General features: G+C 37.6%; 1 protein-coding gene across 17 annotated transcripts in view; it reads left to right on the forward strand.

Moving 5' to 3' along the window:
• FRYL (FRY like transcription coactivator) overlaps positions 1-23,123 on the forward strand; it is a 230,826-nt gene that overhangs the window by 84,405 nt on the left and 123,298 nt on the right. For 16 of the 17 annotated variants that reach the window (XR_008426718.2, XM_053922995.1, XM_053923001.1 and 13 more), the window contains one exon: positions 22,476-22,669. Coding sequence is in view for 16 of the 17 variants with exons in the window: in XM_045182801.2 (XP_045038736.2) it covers positions 22,476-22,669 (194 nt within the window). In the remaining variant the exon portion in view is untranslated. Of the gene's footprint in view, positions 1-962; positions 1,244-22,475; positions 22,670-23,123 lie in introns of those variants that run through there. The other variant, XM_053922993.2, reaches the window with a different exon arrangement.

Here is a 23,123-nt window from a genome sequence, read left to right on the forward strand (position 1 = left end):
GTTATAATCACTGAATTTACTTATTTTTTTGTGGTTTTTAAAGGGTGGATCAATATTAAGGTTTGCCACATATGGAAAAACACATGCCTTATGACCTTCAGAGTCACGGTAAACCAATTATGAGGTCAAGGCATTTTTCTTCTGCTGTTAACAGAAAATATTATTTGTTGGGTTTGATTTTCAAATTTTTCTGCTATTTTGAAAAGCAGGTAAGCTTTTCAGATTACCAGTTTTCAGTTTTAAAAGTTTCCATAGAGTTTTTAAAATGTGCATTTTATTTGACAAGAGGATTTCTTGCTATTCATTGCTATTCTAAGATTTTCAGAGGAATTTTATGCCATGTTAGAAACAAAAAACCCTGTTTTACAAATAATCCTATTACTGTAATAGAGTTCTCCCTTTTCAATAAGTTGCATGAAGCAGAGGAAAGTTGTCCTGAGCTGAGCAGTCTCAGAGAGCTGGTGGGGGCTCAGCCCCGGTGTTCATTACATCAGCTTTTCATTCCATTAGCCAGCGTTCTCTGTGGTGGGCTAAGTGAGGCCAGTGGTCTTGGCTTCATCGTAAACATGCTGAGAAATTCACTGCTTACCTCCTGGGTGTGTGGAGGGATGGAATTTACTACTAAAACTACCTAGAGAAAAGTGAGAGTGGACTGGGATAAATACCACCGATTTTTTTTCTTTTGGTCAGCTATTACAGGAAGAGATTTAAAGATCTCATGTTAGATCCAAATTTACTTTTCATTGCCAAGGCCCTTAGCTCGTGAGAAAAGTTGGCATCCAAGGGCAGAGCTCTACCCTTGTCTGTTTACTAGCACTGGTGACTCCTCTGAAAGCCGCGGGAGACACAGCTCATCAAAACCGGTCACAGGAACACAGAGATCCTTGTGGCCACGTGCATGCCTACATAACGAAAGGTGAGGATGCCCTTCAGGGCACTTACAATGAACTTGTAAGCTTTTATTCAACGTGATGGTTCATCTGCATTCAGCACTGTTCCACTACGGTTGTGCGTCACTCTGAGACTGCATGGTAATGAAGCCAAGGCACTGTGGGTCAGAACTCCGCTGCCCGTGAGAGGAGAAGGGACAGCGGCTCAGGGAGATCCATCAACAAACTCAGTGCTGCTGCTGCTGCTGCTGCTGCTGCTGCGTTTCAGCCAGTTGAGACAATGTTGAGTCTACAGGATTCTGTGTTTTTTGAAATTAGCATAAAGTCCTTGTTAAAGGCCTGGAGCAGCAGCTGTAAGTATACATGCCTACATGGGGGAAGCGCTGAGGTAGGATCAGTGCCATTTTTTGCATGCTAATTCTTGAAACCAATCCACATCAAGGAATATTTTTTTCTTGAATGATAATCAGTAAGGTCAATAGCAAATGTAGATGTGTACCCCCTGGGCAGTTGTAATGTTGGTAGTTAAATAGTCTTGGCTTTTTTGGTAAAATGTATCATTCTGGCAAACTTTCTCTCAATTGTTCAAAAAATGGGGGGAAATGATAACAGATAGACTCTGATCACTGTGGGGTTATTGGATACCAGGACTGTTCCACAATTCTGTCAGCGCAAAGTGTTTGTTGAAACAGTATCTGCTATCTTAAGGCATCAGACAATTTAATGCAATGGGCATAACTTTACCAGGTTCCTGTCATTGAAGAAGTAGCAGTGAGTAATTTTCGTGCACGGTAAATTTCCTGATAAAAACACTCAGGATGATGTGCTTATATTTCAAAGTTCAAGTGAGTTAATAAAACTAATGTCATTGAGCTATTATTTTGTCCATAAATCCCTTCCTTATATGTGGATTTGACAGACGTATTGATTTTGTTCAGTATCTCCAGTATTTTCCAATGGTACTTTTCTCCTAAGATCTCAAAGCACATCTAGAAATGATTTATTACCATAGTCAGCTTTCTTTTGCCAAAATTATCACAATAATATGATACCAAACTAATGAAGTAAGCAAGCAGAGACTGTTATAATGTCTGTCTTGCCCAAAGAAATCTGAAGTATAGAAAAAATGTGACTTTTCCAAGGTCATACAGTGGCAAAGAATTGGAATTAGAACCCAGTTGTTCCTGCTCCCAACTGTGCTGCTGGGGCCTGAGCACACTGATGAATAAAATATGAGAGGCTACTTTTATTTTTCTCAGTTAAATCTTTACCAAAATATTTAGTTAGTGTAGTTTTGTTTTGTAAGCAAGTAATATGAAAGGCCAAACATTGATATGAGGGGAAAACCTCTTAAGATAAAGGGTTGTAGAATATAATTTGAGGAGGTTTGTATTATGCCAAATATACTGCATTTACAGTCTCCGTATTTTATTTTTGGTCTTTAAGTAATTCTTACATATGGTGATATTGTTGTGCCAGATGACAGGAAATTATATTAGTTCTAGGAAAGTTTCTAAGTGAATAAAACATAGTTAAAATATTGGGAGTATTATAATTACTAACTTAAAGTACTCATTACTTAAAAGAGTAATATAGAATACATTTTTAATCAGATAAACTCAAGCATGGTTTCTGATCTCTTCTTCCTTCTCTCTTTCCTTCATCCTCACCACATATTTTAAAAAAAATAGTAATACAGCTTTATAGTGAGAATGAAGCTGTAATGAATGGGTTCTTATAAAGGAACAGTATGATACATTATATCTCAGCAGCTTGTCTTGTAAAAACTTAGTTTGCTTAGATACCTGTGAACTTTGTGGTGGTTTTGTTTTTTGACCATTTAAACTTTTCTATATGCAATTGCCTGAACCCTGAAACCAACCCCAGCCAAATCTCATGTAATCTTTTCCCCTAAATCCAGAGTAAAGGAGAAACAGATGTTTGTAAAGCCTTTGTTATTAGCAATACAATGACTCAGTTTGTGGGCATTCCATTGGCCTTTGGGCATTCATAGTACAAATTTCTTTGAAGACCTCTTTAGAGTTGTAAGGCAGTAGATTGACATGAAAACGAAATTACAAGTCTCATGAAGGCCCTAACCGTCTGCTGCCTTAGCCCTGGAATGTGGGAGAATGTTTTTGTTTTACCAGCCTCCATGAATGCCTCTTTTTTTTTTCTGTCTTCATTTAGCCCTATGATGTTTGAAAAACAAGAAGGATTAAAATATGTTAAAGATCCTAGAAAAGGACAGTAGTTACTGGTCTCTCCTCAGGGATGTTTTCATGACACCAACACTTGAATCAGCCAGCATTTATTGAGCCCCTGTGCTCATTAAGAAAGATGTTGTCTCTGCTCATAAGGAGCTTCTAGTTCCGTTGGGTAGTAAGTATACAGGAAAAGTTAACAGTAAGGGACTGAAAGGAGAGGTGTTGCATATGCATTATGGCTTACCAAGTGACTGTTATACAGGAAAGGAATGGGGGCTGGGTACCGAGATGGAAGGGATAGTATTGAACCACAGTGGGGCAGAGAAGACTTAGAGGGAAAGGAATTTATCTGACTTGGCTGTGAATGATAGGATGCTCCCCATGGGGGCAGGCTGCACATGGCGCCATCCGCAGACCCCCTGGGCCAGAAACCAGGGGTGGGTCAGATGACCCTCTCTCACCCCTGCACCCTGCCTCTCTTAGTCATTTACCAAGAGTAGTCAGTCATTCTTCCTTCTAAAATGTTCTTCTTTTCTTTTGCCTTCTGTTGCCACAGCCACTTGCCTTCCTTCAGGTCCCTCTTCATTATCACCTGGATTAGTGCCATGGCTTCTTTTTGTTCCGTTTGCATCTTCCACTTCGCTGCCAAGAGTTCCCTCTATGTGCCCTTTCTCAAAGTCTCTCCCCTTTTTACTTCATAGTCGTTCCTCTGTGGGATGAAGCCTTTCACCGTCTATCTAGCTTCTGCTCATTTTGCCAGTCTCCTCTCTTGCCATGCTTATCCCAGTTTCTAGAGCGTGCTCCGCCTTTGTATTTGCTGCTACCTTTTGCTGAGAATCCACCCCCACCCCTCTGTCTGCTTCGCAGTGAGCTCTCACCCATCCTCACTCAGCCAGATGCTTAGTGCTTCATCTGTGGTGTTCTTCACAATCGCCCTGTTCATTCCTATCTCAGGTAACTGAGTATGAGCTCCCAGAGGGCGAGAATCTATCGTGTGTGTTCTGTGTGCACTCCATGCTTAGTTATGTTCTGCTAAGTGTGCTTGCAACTAAGATAAAGATCGGGGGTGTCGTCATTTTTGTTAGAATGGATTAATGAGAAAGAAGGTAGGCGGATGAATATATGACTCCTCTTATGCTATGTGATTGGTATTATACAGTGATGTCTGTCAGGGGAACTGGTCCTGAAGCAGGAAAGCATAAAATGATACCTTAGTGATTTCAAAAATTCCCATTTCACTAAATTCTCTTTAGTGAATTTCTTCAGAAGAACAGAGGAGAACCTGATTTCTTAATAGCCTTTGTAAAAAAAAAAAAAAAGAGAGAGAAACAATTTTTGCATTAAATAAATTATGTATTTCAATGTTGCCTCTACCCTCCCAAAGGCAAAAAAAAATCTGATTTTTGTCATGGAACATAACTTAATCTCAATGTATATTATAATTCTTTATCATTAAATATAGTAATGTTTCATATTTCTATAATGATGCATTTGCCACGATTTGTATGGACGTCAAATGCCATGTTTCACGGTGATTGCTGGAGGCCCCTGGTTTCAGGGCCTGCTTAGTTGGCAGAATGTCGTTGCAGGGCTGCTGAAGTTTGATTAGAGCAGAGCCTATTTCTTTCAGTACCAACAATGAAGTGACGTTCACTATGGCCTAAATTCAGGATGCTGTCTTTGTGCCAACAGTTTTAGGCATTACTTCTTTTAAAAACTGAATCAGGAACATTCTGTTAAACTAGCTGTGTAGTAGGATGTTATCATTGAAAAGATTGGCTTAGTTCCCTAAAATTTTTAAGACAAGGCAGGATTCAGTACTGAGAACTATCCACTTAAGTACTTGCATTGTTAATTAAGGTCACAGATACGTTCATTATTAATATGATACCTAAAGTAAACATTAATTTATAGAACTTGCATCCATAATTTTATCTCAGCTAGTGTTTTAAAGAAATATATTGACTTACTTTAACCACGGTTTTATAAATTAAAATGTGACTAAGGTATGGTATGTGAAGAAACTAAATTTGCACGGGTCATTGGACCTGTACACAACGAGAACAGTTTGTAAACAGGATTTGTGATGCTGGCAGATGGTTTTCCTGGATTGTGAAAGTAGTGACAAGCCAGCCTCCATAATTGTGTTACGCATGTATTTAACTTTTAGTTAAAGTCTGTTATTTGATTATTGGTACTCATACCATTTATTGGGGTACTTAGGGTCTGGTAATGTGGCACACATTAGACGTGTGTATGCACACATGCAGTACACTCTCATACTAAATTTCATGCAGTTGTCAAAGTCTGAGGAAAACTATTACTGCTTCTTCTTAAAATAACTTTATTGTGACATAACTCACATGCCATAAAATTTATCTTTTTAAAGGGCACAGTTTAGTAGTTTTTAGTGTATTTGTGGAGTTGTCCAACCATCACCACTTTCTCGGTGTAGGACATTTTCATCACCCCCAAAAGAAACCTCATGCCCATCAGTCTACGTTCTGTCTCTGTGTATTTGCCTGTTCTGGGCATTTCATGTAAATGGCATCATACTATAGGTGTTCTTTTCCGTCTGTCTGTTTATCGCCCTATTTCCAGGGTTTGTCCATTTGTAGCATGTACTTGTACTTCATTACTTTCCACAACTGAGTAAGATTTTATTGCATGGGTATACCAGATTTTGTTAATTCGTTTGTCAGTTGAGAAATTCCTGTTTCTATGGAAGAGCAGATTGGGGCTCAGGTGAGTTAAAGTACACTAAGAATACCACCTGACTCAAAAAAGCACAAACCCAAATTCTTTATCTAACTTCCATTAATCCTTCATTTTTCAGTGTAAATGTTTCCCTGATTTAGTGATATTTAGCAAAAAGTGAAGGAAGAAAAATGGTTAACAGCTTGGGGGAAGGGAGGGCAGGCGGGTGGGCAGAAGGGATAGCATGTGCTGGAGGCTGGAGGAAATGCGGCCAGTTTGGCTGGAGCAGGTGTGTGGATGAGCTGGAAAGGTAGTCAGGTGCTGGACCACATGGAATCTTGAAGACCTCAGTATGAATTTCTGTCTTAAACCTTAAGCAAATGGGCAACCATTGATGTACTTTGTGATGTACTTAGTGGTAGCGGTGATTGCATCAGTCCTACATTTTTCCTGGGGTGAGGCCAGAGAGAGGGGAGGAGAGAGGTACAATGTATGCAAGGAGATGAGTTAGGATGCTATTTAAATAGACCAGATGTGAGATGAAGGTTGAACAAATGAAGAAATGTTATTTCTTTACTTAACAAATATGTATATAATGCCTGCCAGATGGGTAGGTTCTCTTTTAAGTGCTTTACAAATATTAACTCATTTAATTATGGATGTGGAAAATATTTAAGAAGTAGGAATAATAGGTTTTGGGCTAGACATAGGAGGTGGAGAAGATTTTTAAAAGTTGAATTTTGGGGGGTGACACTGGTTCACAAAACCATATGGGTTTCAAGGGTACAACTTAATAAAATACCATGTGCACACTGCATCATGCACCCATCAACCCAAGCCAAGTCTCTTCTGTCCCCATTCCCCTCCCTGTGCCCCCCACCGCCTACCCCACCCCCTTTCCCTCTGACTGTCACCACACTGTTGTCTATGTATTTAATATGGAGATTATATATATATATATTTTTTTATTTTTGCTTAACCCCTCTACCAGCCCCCTCCCCAAACCCTTTCCCCTCTGACAACTGTCAGTCTGTTCCATGCATCTGTGCCTGTGATTCTATGTTTCTATTTTGTTGGTCAGTTTATTTTGTTCATTAAATTCCACATGTAAGTGAGATCATGTGGTGTTTGTCTTTCTCTGACTGGCTTATTTCACTAAGCATATAATCTCCAGGTCCATTCATGCTGTCTCAAATGATAAGTTCTTTTTTATTTTTTACAGCCAAGTAGTATTCCATAGTATAAATGTTCACAGCTTTTCTTTTTCCGGCTCAAGTGGTTTGTAAAAGCCTATAAAAAGACCACACCAGCAAAGTTGCTATTAATCTGTAGAGTTCAGAAACTAAAACAAGGAGCCACAGTTTAGCTTAAAACCTCATCTCAAGAGAATCATGTATACTTCACAGAAATAAAAGCACCTGAAACCAAACATTTTTCAAAGCTCCAATACCCAAAATATAAAGAAGAAATTAATTCAGAAGACTCAGTCAAGCCATGGAGTCACAGAACGGCTGGACAGTCTAGCTCTCCACTCCACACTCACCGTCCCGCGGAAGACCAAGGGAGAGCAGACCCTCCAAGCCAGGCACCATTTGTTGCTGCAAAACTCTGTGGAGATTCCTTGTGGAACAGCAGTTTCCCATCTCTGTTGTCTCTCCCTCTCATGCATGAAGTAGCTGTGGCTGTGCTATTCTGTTATCATTATTTGTCACCCATCTGCGACCTGATACTATACAGATGAGTAAAAAGTGCGATATCTAGTTCCCTTTCCCCCAAAGGTTGAGGCTCAGGTAGAGGGGTAATTCTCCTGTGCACAGTCTTTGTTGAGGCCGATTCAGTGACTTAGACAGGCTTAATCATGAGGTTAATCATGGGTTTGTTGCCCGCTGCATAATGCTCCCACATCTGTAGATAGAGCCGCTTTAGTTCCATTGTGTACACAACATTTTTATCCACTCACGTACTGATGGGCACTTACACTGTTTCCAGATTTGGGCTATTGTAAATAACACTGCAGTGAACACAGGGATACATACATTCTTTGGAATTAGTGTTCTGTGTTTCTTGGGATATAGTACTAGAAGTAGGATTGCTGGGTCAAAAGGCAGTACCATTTTTAGTTTTTTGAGGAAATTCCATACTGTTTTCCACAGTGGCTGCACCAGTCTGCATTCTCACCAGCAGTGCACTAGGGATCCCCTTTCTCCACATCCTCTCCAGCGCTTGTTTGTTGATTTATTGATGATGGCCATTCTGACCAGTGTGAAGTATCTTACTGTGGTTTTAATTTTCGTCTCTCTGATGATTAGTGACATTGAGCATTTTTTCATATGTCTATTGGCCATCTGTATGTCCTTGTTGGAGAAGTGTTTATTCAGGTCCTTTGCCCATTTTTAAATTGAGTTGTCTGTCTTCTTGGCGTTCAGTTGTATAAGTTCTTTATATAGTTTGGAAATTAACCCCGTATGAGATGTATTACTGGCAAATACATTCTTGTACTCAGGAGGTTCTGAAGGAGATTTTTATAAAGTGAATTTGATAGGGTAATTTATATTCTCATTGACATTAGTTTCAGAGATGTACCCATTGAGAGTTATGTTTGTTATACAAAAGAATCACCTGTTGCTTATTGCCAAAATACCCATGCTTTCATCCCTCAGAGAAATCCATCTGCTTAGTATATAGTGCCTGGGCCGTGAGGCCAACTTACTGTGCTGTTAAGCAAGCAGACTGAACTCTGTGATAGTCCCTAAATTTGGAGTTTTTAGCTCCAGATATCATTGAAGTTAGGGATCATGGGCTCCATCCATTAAAAAAAAAAAAAAATCCAACTCCTAAGCTAGGGTTACCTCATTTGACGAGGGAGACATTGGATCTTCAAGATTAAACATTTTGTGAGAAGTACAGCTGATTATCTAGCTCATCAAGTATTTGGTTCTGTGATTGGTTTTAAAGTTTTTCATTGGTGAATTTTAGAATAAAGACAAATTAATAATGACGTAGAAAATTTGAAATCACGAAAATCTAACATGGATGGTCACAGTATTCGTAGGTGTGAGACTATTTGGAAAGGTCAGTGTAACAGACCCAGTGTTCCCTGACCCTTGATGTCATAGCCTTTCCCAGGTTGTGCCATCTTTTGTGGTCATGCGTACACTTGGTCTCGTATGAGACCCTGGGCGCAAGCCTATGGGAAGTTGAGGAGATTGGGAGAGCCCTAGTTTACCAGTCCAGATGACTCAGCACGCCCCTAACCTCATTATAAGTTCTGGTCTGGTTTTATTCTTCAGTACATTAGCACTGCCTCCCATTCTTGTGTCAAAGCCCCCTCCTCTGATCATTGGCATTGCTTCCTTCCTTAGCCTTATTTGGTCAAACTCTTTGGTACTCCATTTTTTCCAAATATGGGGCCCTGCTTTGCCCTTCAAGAGAATGAAGTTCTCATCCAAAAACAAAAACTGAGAATTAAATTCTACTGACTTAACCTTTGTAAATGATTAAGCCCACCTAGGAAGGTGGGTTTAATCCACATGGTATTAAAAATGCCTGCCTATTTCCTGTTCTTGAACTTTGCATTATACATCTGTTTGCTAGCATACCTGTTGTTCTTTCTTGGACCTCCCTGGAACTTTTTACTTGTTAGCATACTGTTTAGATACCGTAATATACCACCATTAACGGAATTCTCATTACCTGCAACGGTGTGGGTGTTCAGCCGTTGTGCATTCTCATGGCTGCATTGGTGTTTACAGCCAGAAGCTGTTCTGGCTGTTCTTCTGCACTGATTTTAAATGTTTTAAATATGACACCTGACAGGCATCTGGCCTATTACAGTGTTTAGGCCCCAAACCATTGGGTAGTGGCCAAAGTCTTAGACTTCTTTTCTGAAAGTAGCGATGTTTACAACCTCATCACTTTGATAAGACATAGTTTGCTCGCCTTTTGAAGGAGGGAATGGAATATGTTTTCTTGATTCTTCCTTCTAATGTGTTAATGCATGATGACCTAGAACACTGCCTGTTCATGGAATTTCTGACAATTTATTTTTGGTCTACTAGCACATTTTCATTAAGCGTGCTATTTCCCAATATGAAAAGCTTTGCTAAAGTAAGTAAAGTTTTAAAGGTTTTTACAAAAGCAGATTTAAAGAGAAATTTATTTGAAAGGGGAAGGCTGTAGAAGCCAAATTTTAAATTGTCAGACATGTTTCTCCTAGAAAATGATGAATTGTAAATGTGATGAGAGTTCATAGTAGAAAATCATATGAATTGTTTCAAAAGCTGTGTTTTCAGTAGTATTTATTGATCCATGTGGTACAGAAGGTAGTTAACAAAGGCATTCATAAAAATCAAAGTATGAATTAATATTATTAACATGTAATATATTAACAGTATAACATAATAACAAGTTCAAATTTACATTAGATACATTAAGTGGATCTTTTGATTTAAAATAAGGTTCACTGATATTTATAGCTACTTTATTCATAATTACCAAAACTTGGAAGCAACCAGGGTGTCCTTCAGTAGGTAAATGGACAAGTAAACTGTGGCTCAAATGAAGTGAGCTTTTAAGCTGTGCAAAGACTTAGAGGAAACTTAAACGCATATTACTGGGTGAAGGAAGCCAGTGTGAAAAGGCTATATACTGTATGACTCCAACTATATGACATTCTGGAAAAGGCAGAGTATGAGAAGAGATGGTAGAAAGATGAGTGGTTGTCAGTGGTTAGGGAGCGGAAGGGATGAACGGGAGGAGCATAGGGGATTTCGAGGGCAGTGAAACTACTCTGGGTGGTATTATAATGGGGGTAAACTTACTCAAGTCTATAGGATGTAGAACACAAAGAGTAAACCCTAATGTGAAAGCTGCGTTTTGGATGATGATGTGTTCGTGTAGATTTTTCAATTGCAACAGAAGTACTAGGGGAGGCTGTGCATGTGTAGGGGTAGGAGGTATATGGGATCTCTCTACCATCCTCTCAATTTTGCTGTGAACCTAAAACTGCTCTAAAGATAAAAGTCTTAGAAAAGAAGAAGAAATTAAACAAAAAGAAGCTTCACATAAAATTTTGGAGCAATATATGAATGAGTGATTCTTGTGATAGGGAGCCTGTAGAAGAAAAGAAAATGTAATGCCAATAAAACGGCCTTAGTAATCTTGAAAGTAAGGTTCGTACTGTTTTCAGTCTGGGAGGGGAGTCCCCACATGCACAGGATGGACTCAGTTATGCGCAGATTTTCTGCTGCATGGGAGTTGGCACCCCTAGCCAGCACCGCCCCCCCAGCCCCCCACCGCCGGCCAGGTGTTAAGTGTAGTGCGTTTTTAGTCGGAGTATGGAGACATGGTATTACCATGGTTGGATGTATAGGGCCTAGTGTGGTTCAGATAGGAAGTAGTCACTTTGGCTGCTATGTGAAGTTGTTATTTCATCTGCTTAGAGGCAGTGTTAACTGTGGGGGAAGATTTTTCAGGAGTTTACTAGACTATTATTAGAATGGGAACTTAAAGTTTAGCTATGCAGAAAAAAGGGCGGGTTACTTCAGTAGTGGTGGGATTTGATGACTAGACTAGACACAGACGTAAGGCACAGGGAGGAATCAAGGGTGGTTCTAAAGTTAACATCATTGAAACGTCAGCCTTTGAAATCACGGCTAGAGTCAGGCCGAGGGCTGGCAGGACCCTGAGGTGTGCGCCCTGCGGCACGGACAATGCACGTAGTGAAGTGGCAGACGCCCTGAGAGAAAACTCATTTCAGCGTTTCCAGTATGAACTGGGAGAACCATGTAGAACTTTTTAAAACTAGGTTTTTGAATTGTTTTATTGATCCTTCATGTTGCTTCCTAGAGCTTTGCCTCTGACGTGTCTTTATTTAACACTCTCTGACCTGCTTGATGGGTTTATATACGTAGGTTTCCTTATTTATGGTGTTTTTGAAGCTTTTTAATGATCAAAATAAGTTTAAATTAAAATCATTGTGTAGAACCTACTGTTCCTTTAGAAGGATGAGTGAAAGGCAGTGGTTCTGAACCGTGGCTGTACATTAGAGGCATGATGGGGAGTTTTCCAAAACATGTAGATACCTGGGCCTCGCTCCAGAGTTTGATTCTGATTTGGGGAATTGCCAGAGAAGCCAGCAAAGACCAGGACTGGTAGGAAAACTTGACTTTACATTAAGACTGAGAATGGATGTGAAATCTTGTTCAGCAGGTAGAATTGTAATCAACAGTCTGACAGAAATGAGTTTTTATGTTTGCCAATTTATTAATTTAACGATGAGAAATATGCCAAGTCGGCATTAATGCTTGAGCTGGCAGACCATCCTTTGCTCTCCTTGTGGGGTAGGTCATACATTGCTAAATTAGTATCAGTGGCACGGACAGCCTGAAGTTCAAAGAAATTAATATCTGTGACGCTTTGCTGTAAGGGCCGGAATAGTCATCCTTGTCATCCAGCCTACTGGATTGTACTTAGGTGGATGAAACCTTTCTATCGGCAATGTGTTAAGTGTTCACTTTCCCTGTACTGTGCCAGCAAGAGATCTAATTAATTTTTTTAATAGTTGCCAGTCAGATGTGCATAAAATGAAAGATTATTGCTATTTTAATTTGTATTTTATGGGTACTACAAATTTTGAATGAATTTTTTTTTATATATTGTCTTTTTATGTTTGTTCTTATGTAAATTGCCAAAGTATATCTTTTGACAAATTTTTTCTATTGTGTTTCCTTTTTCTTGTTAATTTGTAAGAGCTCTTTGAGTATTTTATATTTTCTGTCACCTAACCTATATTATATTTTTGTCCAACTTTGTCTTGTCTTGTTTATGATATTATCTGCTTTATAAATATTTAAAATTTTTATTTAGTTGTATGTTTTCATTTCTTTTTATAATTTGGGTTTTCTATTTTGGCTAAAGGTCTCTTCTTCCCTGGTTTGTACATGTTGACTACTAATTTTGTTCTAAGACTTTTAAAAAATTAACTTTCAGCCCTGGTTGGTATGGCTTAGCAGATTGAGGGCCATCCTGCAAACTGAAAGGTTACCGGTTCAATCCCCAGTCAGGGCACATGCCTGGACTGCAGGCCAGGTCCACATTGGAAGCATGTGTCAGAGGCAACCATGTTACCTCCCACACATTGATGTTTCTCTCCCTCTCTTTCGCCCTCCCTTCCCTTCCCTCTAAAAGTAAATAAATAAAATCTTTAATAAAATAAAATAAAAACTGACTTTCAATTTCATATCCATCTGGACTTTGGTTTTTGAATATAATATGTTTTTTCCAGATGAATAGCCAGTTATCCCAATATTATTACTAAATAAACATTCCTCATCCTTCTGATTTTGCCCATGTTGAATTCTGGAAATTTTGGAAATTCTGAGGAGTACTCTAATTTTTTACATTAATCTGATTTATTAATACTTATGTTTACTGAGTTGATTGCTCTTCCATTGTTACGATATGGTCATTTTATATTATATTTTGGTATAATGTTTTGATGATAATTATAATGCTTTCTGATTATAGTTATATCTTCTGATTTAGAAAATAATTTTTGTATTTTTAAAATTTCTTTTTAGCTTTTCTTGGGTGTTTATTCTTTCATACATATTCTAAGATAGTTTTGTTCAACACAACTTAAACAGAATAGTATTAGAATCTTAATTGGAACTGTAGTAATTAATATATTAATTTTTTGAGAATTGACCGTTACAATGCTCCCATCTACAAATTATGTCTTTCTGTGTTCAGATCTTCTTTTATGTCTTTTAATGTGATCTTGTGGTTTCCTCGTGTAAGTCCTATGCTTTTCATACTAAATTTATCCCCACCTGTTTTATATTTGTGAATAGATTTTTACTCATTTTCATTTTTAGGTGGTTATTGCTAGTTAATACAGAAAGTTTCATGTTTTCTTTTTCAATATTTATAACAGTGATTTAACGCTTTGGTATTACTGCATTTACTTACATAATCCCATAAGTTCCAGGATGTTGTTGAATAATAAGGCAAGAATCAGTATCATTGTTTAGTTTGTTTTTAATTGAAATAGTTTTGGTGTTTTGAAACCTATGATATTTGCTGCTGGTGTTTGGTACATACTTTGTTTCTTTGTCACTAGTTGCTGGATACCAGTAGTATGCAATTACATTTCTTTGTCTGCTAATTAAGCATGGACCATACATATTTTAAAGAGTAATCCTAAGGGTGAGCGAAGAGAAGGCAGTCTTGGCCTCAGTGAACCTGTTAGTTCCCAGTTGACGTATCAGGAGGAAGCCCCTTTGCTCCTTGTCTTCTCCCATCCCCTCAGCCTCAGGGATGTAGAGGATTCAGGCCACCTATTTAAAGGTTCTGCTCAGCCCCTGAGAAGTAAAAGAGAGCTACACATCTATATGCAGTTGCTTACCTCCCCCGCGCCCGGGTCTAGCTAGGTATGCTTGCTGGACGAGGTCCTACAGGATTCTGATGTTCAGCTTTTCACTTCGGGCTTACCCTATGCCGATCCCCAGGATCCGCTCTGCCTGGAGGAGAAAAGTTGGCCACAATAGCTTTTTCCCCTGGCAGTGAAAATTTTCACGAGAGGACGAGAGGAGAACAAAATGAAAACAACTTTCTTGTTGCTTCTGATACATACTACCTATGGCTGAGATAGAATTGAAATTATTTATTTTTTAATTTTTTTAGAGAGAAAGCAAAAGCTTACAGAGGTTAAATAATTTGACCAAGATTATAATGATACAAAGTAGCCAGTCAAGTCAAGGGTCCTTGGTCTTCTGACTCCTAGGTTCATGCACATTTTAAAAATACAGCATTATTTCTAGATTTTCTGAATAGTTTCTTAGCTGACCTTCTGAAGGCTCAAAAGAGTAAGAAAATAACCTCGGGGAAGCTCAAGCTGAGTGAATAATGGATTGTTTAGATGATAGATCATTTTTCTTGAGCTTTATGAGAAGTGATATTTCTGAAGCAGACTTCAAGTTAAAAAATTGGAAATGTGCCCACGATGTCATAGGACTTCTATGTTTAGAAACTGTTTTCAATGGGAATAGTTAGACCAGGATAAATAAACATTTTAGAAGCAGCTGTCCAAAGAACAAGCAAAATTCTTAATTTTTTTTATCCATTGAAATACAACCAGAAGCAGAAAAGTTAGACTGAGTAGTGAGGAAAATGGTTTCATTCACATAGAACAGAAACGAAGTATTTACTAAGAAAACTAGTAAGAATTAGATAGATCCCCTAAGAAGGAAAATGCACGTTTGTCTTTGAGTATACAGAAGAAGATATATTAATGAGGGTGAGCCAGGTTCTAGACAAGACTTCTTAAGATGTCATTTTTCTTCTGATTGACTTGCGAAGATACGCATAAACTTGAAAGTATAAGTGAAAGACAGTAGCTGAGAAATTGCTCAAGATGATGAGGAAACGGGTATTTATACCGATAGATGACAAAACCTGTTATAAAGCTACAGGAATTAAAAGAATGGTACTGATGCAAAACTGATCAATAATGAACAAAATAGCAAGCACATCTGAGTCTGGCTTTAGCTTATGATAGTGAGTATAAAATTAGTGAGAGAATTTTAGTAAAAGAACCCAGAAAAATTATTAAATATTGGGAGAAAAATAAAAGCAATGTTTTTATTGTATATACAGTAAAGATATTCAAATCTGGATGACAGATTTAAATGGAACAAATAAAATTAAAAAAGAGTTCAAAAATATGAGTAAAAACATACCTAATCAGAATAGGAAAGCCTTTTGTTCCTAGCCTGTTTTTTGTAAATGAATTTTAAGATGCAGCCAAAATACTTGATTTGGGAAGTAGTTATTCTAGGCAAAGATTATGTTAATAACCTAGACATTTAAAGGAGAAAAACGGATATGTCAAAATCAGGCCATTCTGGAGAAAATACAGCCTCTGATCTGAAGGTTCTTAGCAACCCAGGCCCTGATGTGACCAGTTACTTTAATGAGTCAACTTCCTCCTTACAGATGGATGATAACTGCAGTGGTATTTTGGATCTCAAACCTCATTCTTACCAGGGATTTTACCAGTGGGTGGTTAAACCTCTGGTAGCTTGAAATCAGCCATGATGGAAGTAAATAGACAATGGAAATGGGCAGACACTATAAATCAGGACCTTAAAAAAAAAAAAGCGTATCACTTACCTGCGTATCACTTGAAAATAAGAATAGATTTTTGTTAGGGAAAAAATGAGATGATATGCAAAATTACCTTAATAAAGCACTAATTAATGTTTCATTTCCATCAGATATGAACAGTGTCTGGTATGGGTCTCCTTTATTCATGAAGGAATTTTGAGGTATACCTTGCTTTACAGCAAATTGTGTTTGTGCAATGAAGTCATCAAGTGATGCTTTCATATTGTACCAGTTAACACAATATTATACCCTCTCTTTCCTCTTCAGATATACTTCTCTCAAACATACAGTGTTTCTCTGGACAGTAAGTTGAAAGGTACATAGATCCATCTGGCCTCTCCAGAAGTTGAAATTTGTGCTTACTCCCTAATACTGATTTTGCTTTCTTTGTTTCTACTTTCAGTCTGTCAACCATATCATCTGATTTGTGTTTTTGACATTTTATTTTTAATTGACTTAGAAACTGTTTCCTTTTCCTGAGCTTGAGCCAAGTATATTATTGTTTTAAGCTTTAGCTGGAGCTATTGTTTATTTTGACTCTTCCCAGGCACCTTTGGTTCTGGCTGACAGGGATAGAATAGACTTTTCTTTCTTTTATGTTTATAAAATTAGTAGACTTTATTTTTTAGAGCAGTTTTAAGTTTACAGAAAATATGAGTAGAAAGTAGAGTTCCCATGTACCCTCTCTTTATGCCCCCCATTTTTCTGTTATTAACATTTTACCTGAGTGTGGTACACTTGTTAAAACAATTGATGAACCTGCAATGAAACATCATAAGCACCCGAAGTCTACAGCTTACATCACATTGACTCTTTGTGTTGTACGTTCTGTGGGGTTTTGACGAATGTATAGTGACACGTGTCCACAATTACAGTTTCACACAGAGTAGTTTCACAGTCCTGAAAAGTGTCCCCCCATTCACCCTCTCTCCCTCCCCCCAACCTGAACCCCTGACAACCATTGATTTTTTAAATTGTCTCCATAGTTGTGCCTTTTCCAGAGTGTTATATAGCTGGAATCAAACAGTAGGTAGCCTTCTCAGACTGGCATCTTTCACTCAGCAATAGGCGTTTAAGTTTCCTCCAAGTTTTTTCATGACTTGAAAATTCCATTTTACTTTGTAAGTGCTGGATATAGTAAAGTACATGCACTTACCCACTGAAGCACACCTTGGTTGCTTCAAGGTTTTGGCAGTTATGATAAAGCTGCTATAAACATATATACACGTGTGTGCACGTTTTTGTGTGGCCATATTTTAAACTTCTTTGGGAAAATACCAAGGAGTGCAGTTGCTGGGTTGTGTGGTATGAGTGCATTTAGTTTTGTAAGAAACCTCCCAACTGTCTTCCAAAGTGGCTGTGTAATGTCGCATTCCCACCATCACCGCACGAGAGTGCGTGTTCCTGCACAGTCTTCACAGCACAGGGTGTTGTCCGAGGTCTCGGTTTGGCCATTCTGTTAGGGGTGCCGTTGTATTTCATTGTTGTTTAAGTTTGCACTTCTCTGACGACATGACGTGGAGCATCTTTTCATATGCTATTTGCTATTTCTTTGGTGAGGGTGTGTTCCAACATTTCATCCATTTTTTAAATTCGGTTGCTTATTTTCTTACTGTTGAGTTTTCAGGATTCTTTATGTGTTAAGGATTCTTTACATGTTTTGGATGCTGGATATGTGTTTTGCAAATATTTTCTTCCAGTCTGTCCTGTCTTTTCATTCTATTAACAGTATCTGTAGTACAGTTGAAGTTAATTTTAATAAACTTACCAACTTTTCCCTCTTGGATGTTATTTGGTGCCGTATTTAGAAAGTCGTCACTAACCCTAAGAGAACCCAGGTTTTTCTCCTAATATTCTGGGAATTCAGGGAGTTTTGCATTTTACATTTAGACTTCATTTTGCATTTTAAATTTACATCTATGATCCATTTTGGGTTAATTTTTGTGAAAACTGTCAGGTTTATATCTGGATTTTTAAAAATTTGCATGTGGGTGTCCAGTTATGCCAGCACCCTCTGTTGAAAGTCTCTTTTCCCCATGATCGCCTTCGTTCCTTTGTCAAAGTTCAGTTGACTGTTTGAACGAGGTCCGTTTCTGGGCTTTCTCTTCTGTCCCACTGATCTGTCTCATCTTGCGCCGGTACCACACAGACTTGATTTGGCGAGTGCAAGTACTTCAACTTCCTTCTTCTTCTCCTTCGCTGTGTGAGCTCTGCTGGGTCATTTGCCTCTCCATTCAAACTTTAGAATCAGTTTGTTGATATTCACAAAATAACTTGCTGCGAATAGGCTTACTTTTTCCACCAAGAATTTTGTTTTTGTTTTTTAAAATTGAGATATTTTTATATTTGTTCCTGTTTGAAGGCCTTTTCTTTTTATGTGATCATCAAAATTGTTGTTAGCTATTATAAGTAATAATTATTAGAATAGTAAGCAATTGTATGGTACTTTGTTACATTTCTGCATGACATGGATTTATACATAGATACATACATGTAGTATGCAGGTACATATATAACATTGTGACTATAAACTAGTAATTTTTATTGATAAATACCAGTCTTTGGGGGTGAGAGGGCAGCAGTCTGCTTTCACAGACTTTATTGGGGTCTTAGTAACTCATATCTACTGGTCCCTACCCATCCTCATCTTAAATTCCCAATTGTTGAGAATTATTGCGTATTTTGAGGGATGTTACTGGTTAGGTTGTGCTTAAGAATATGGTGGAGGCAGAAAAAGAGGCTGAGAATGGCTGCTGTAGAGCGATGAAACCAAAGATGAATCAGTTTAGCATTTATATGTCTCTTCCCACTTGTCTGTTTTCCTTAACTGAATTTAACTTCACTGTATAAGACTATAGGAGTCTTATGGACGTGAAAAAGTTGATAATTGTTTTATTATGTATTCTAAGTACAATGCTAGAGGGTTGGCTCTCTAAAAATGCTGTATTAGTTTTATTTATACTTTATCTAAGAAAGGATAAATATGATTGTTTTTAATACCCATGTTTTAATTACTTAGGTCTTGCTTTATTCTTTTTTAAATAAACATTTTGCTCATTTTTAGACAGAGGGGAAGGGAGGGATAAGATAAAGCAAAGCAGATATTGATGTGAGAGAGAAACAATGATCGAGTGCCTCTCATATGTGTGCTGCCTGGGGATCTAACCTGCAGCCCAGACATGCGCCCTGACCAGGAATTGAATAGGGGGCCTTTCGCTTTGCAGATCGACGCCCAACCAGGCCAAGCAGGCCAACCAAGCCATGTCAGTCAGGGTGGGCTTCATTCTTATTATTATCAGTTAGAGTTTAATAGATTTATTTTCTAGGAGTGTTTAATATGATACTGGGATTTTACAAATTGTAATTCAGTGCCTGAATTTTGTCCTTAAGAACTGTTGTCTACCAGTTGTGACTTTATTCCCTCATAAATTTTTCAAAATTTTATAATAGCCTTGAAATAATTATTACTGTTTACCTTTATGAAATATTTAACTCAGGCAGTTAAGTGACATCAAGTTATTCTGCATAGTTATGCAAAAACTAGCTTTCTTCCTGGCTTAGAATGATCGTCTCTTTTTCTTATCTATTAGCCAGAATAGGAGAAAAATTCACATATATTTACGAAAGCTGAACCTTACAGTGAAATACAAAATTGGGGAAAACCATTTTGATACATGAATATTATCTAATTTTTGTTTGTTTTTAAATATTAGTGATGTTAAATATCATTTTCATGGTATTGACCTATGTTATGTTTTGTAATTTGCTTATTCATGTCTTTTGTCCAGTTTCCAGTTTGGGGGTATAGGTCTTTTTCTGATTTCATTAGGGCTTTGTAGATGGAGATAAAAGTAATTAACTCTTTAAAAGTAATTTTCAAACTTGAAATATGTTTATTTTGGGAGATAATGTAGATATTTGGAAAATCTTTATTTGTAAGATAAATACAGGTTTATCTTAAAGTTTTGTCTTTATTGGCAAATTTGTTATAATATGCAATTATGACATGGAGGAATATTTATTTATGCTTAGTTTATGCTTATGCTTTTTTGAAGTGGAAGACAGTAAAGGTGAGTTATTTGAGAGATCTCTTAACTAAAATTTTTCATTTTGAAGAGACTGTTCAAAGGCTAAATGTCAATTAAAAAGTTTACGCTTCTTCAAAGTCTAGAATTTAAGTACCTACTAGTTCTATTATAAGACTTCCTGGTTAGTTACATTTATTGTAAAGTTAAAGCCAGAGAAACCTTTGTAACTGTTATGATCTTATGAGTCTTTAATTAAAGGCTTACAAAATTAATTAAAGCAAAAGATACATTTTATGTCTACGTCCTTAAGTTAGTATTGAATATATTTCATCTTCATTTTTACTTCTGAAATATAAGTTAAAATTCTGGAAACTGAGTACCCTTTTTAAATGATTCCCTAGGATTGGTTATCCAACATAATGATATAAAATAGAGAATTCTTAATGTTCCAAAATAACATTTTTAAATTTAAGATCTCTTTTTCCACAATGACATTTGTTAATAGATTCTCTCCTTTATAATACACAATGTTGGATCATGAAGCGAAGTCAACAAGTAGGTCATTGTTTAAAGCAAATAGTGTGCACTGTGTTCAAAGGACTGTGAATTTTTGTCTTTAATTGTTCTTATATAATTTCAGATTAAGAATATAATATACTTTAATTTGATGTGATATGAAGATATCTGAGGTGCAATATTAATAATTTGTAATATTTTAAGTGATTTTTTAAAAATATGATCATCATATGTGACTAATTTTAATTTTAACCTTGGAGGAAAATACTCGATTCTGTGCAAATGTTAGTGCATTAACAAGGATAATGAATAGGGCATGAAAGGAGGTCAAGTATTTGGAATTTCTGTCTTTCAAAGAGATTTTTTTAATTCACAAATTATTTTTTCAAAAATGACTACTATAACCTGACTTTGTATTACTTTCTTGAATTTTCTATTGGAATTATGACAGGTCACCTTTCTATATTTTGATATGTACTATGTTTGGTAGAGTAAGTTGTTTTAGTTGACAGAACAATTCCTTATGAGTTTGGAATGTATGAATTGAGAGCAAGTTGATTGTCCTGTAGTTATATAGACACATACATGTAGACAGAAATTCAATGAATAATTATGTTCTGTTTCCTTTTCAAAGAGAGGGTTTACATATAGGACAGCATATGATAGGGCCGTATCAGGAGGTCAGGCTGAGGTGCAGAGTGCATTCTTGCAAGTTCTTCATGAATATTCTAGGGCAGAGGGGATGGCATAAGCTGTAGTTAGAGGAGAGAGTCTGTGTTACGCAGCAGGCTGCAGGAACGAGGGGAGGATACACTGTGGGTGGAAATCCAAGGCAGGCTGTCCAGGCAGTCGAGAGCAGAACAGGTAAGAATGAATAGCATGCAGTGGTGTGTGCTCTTTTTGTGCCACACCTGGTGCAACGTACTATTTGCCAGGCACAGTGTCATCCCAACTTGAGCAAATGGCACCACTATCAAAATGTATATTTGAGTGATTCAAATATAAAAACAGTCATCTTTAATTCCCTTCCCTCACCTTGGTATCAAACCCACTAACATATGACAGATCTCAAATTCTTTTCCTCCCCTCCTGTGCCACTACCGTCCTCTTAGCCTGAGCTGTGACCATGTCATCTGGACTTATGCAATGGCTCCCCCGATTGGATATTTGCCCTCTTTCAATCCATTTTCCAGAGGATCCTGAGAGATCTTTTAAGGAGAGGCTAGATCCTATCCACCTCCAAGTTAATACTTCACACAGAATTATAATTGCATTTAAAATAAAATCTAATTTCCTTACAAAGTTCTGAAACTTTGATTCCTGACGTTAGCAATTCCGACATCATCTCACATTGCTTCTGCTTCTACTTCATCCCTTGAGTTGCAGCCCACACTGGTCCCCTTTTTGTTTCTCAAACATTCACACTCAGCTTTCAGCCTTCTGTTCCTGGTGCTTTGTCTTGTTGCCTCTTTTTCATCATTTATGTGTGAGTTCAAAGGTAGCTTTTCTACATGAGGCCTTTGCGGAGCATGCTCTCCAAAGTAGCATACTTCAAGCCCTAACCCAGTCCGTGTTTCATTTACTCACATCTGTTTTATTTCCTTTACTGCATGTGACCTTGCTTAGAATTCATTTATTCGTTATCTATTTCTTGTATACCTAGTAAATGCCAGGCATAGTCCTTGGGATTTATTAATGAACAAAAAAGACAGGAGAATCCCTGTTCTTATGGAATTCACATTAGTGGGGTAGACAGAAAAACAATACATAATAGACGTGTAACTAAAGTTATGTTGGGAAGCGTTAGACGGCAGCAAGTGTAAATACAGCAAAATAGAGTGTGGTCATGCAGATTGGGAGATCTCGATGCAGTTTAGGGGCAGCACGCTTATTAAGTAGGGTGGTTATAGTAGGCCTAAGTAGTCATTATTAAAGTAGAGTTCTTTTGTGTCTTTTATTTTTTGCATCAGCACCAGTGAGCAAAGTGAATAAGTACTGCGCTTCCTCCAACTTTCATTCCACATTGGGGAAAAGGAATATCATCATGTCCAGCATTACGATTGACCCAGATGTCAAGCCTGGTGAATATGTCATCAAGAGCCTCTTTGCAGAATTTGCTGTTCAAGCTGAAAAGAAAATTGAAGTTGTAATGGCTGAACCCTTGGTGAGTAGAGCTGACCTATAAATCTGAAATATTTTCTTGAATTTTTGTATTCACCAATATAATACACATTTTGTAAGGAAAATTATATACTTGAAAAAGTTTTAAAGGAAACCAATCTGAAAAGGCTACGTACTATATGACTCCACCCATATGACATTCTAGAAAGGGCAAAACTAAGAAAATAGGAAAAAGACGCGTGGTTGCCTGGGTTCGGGTGTGGGGGGAGGTGTGAACAGGCAGGACACTAAGTGTTTTTGGGTCAGGGAAAGTACCCTGTATGATACTGTAAAGGTGGAGACATGTCATTATACATCTGTCCAAACCCATAGAACATACAGCACCAAGAGTGAAGTGGACTGTAATGTAATTTGTGGATTTTGGATGATGCTGATGAGTCAGTGTAGGTTCATCAGTGGTAACAAATGTACCACTTTGATGGAGAATAGTGGTAATG

Source organism: Desmodus rotundus, chromosome 4 (assembly GCF_022682495.2).
Source record: "Desmodus rotundus isolate HL8 chromosome 4, HLdesRot8A.1, whole genome shotgun sequence".
Lineage (NCBI taxonomy): Eukaryota > Metazoa > Chordata > Mammalia > Chiroptera > Phyllostomidae > Desmodus > Desmodus rotundus.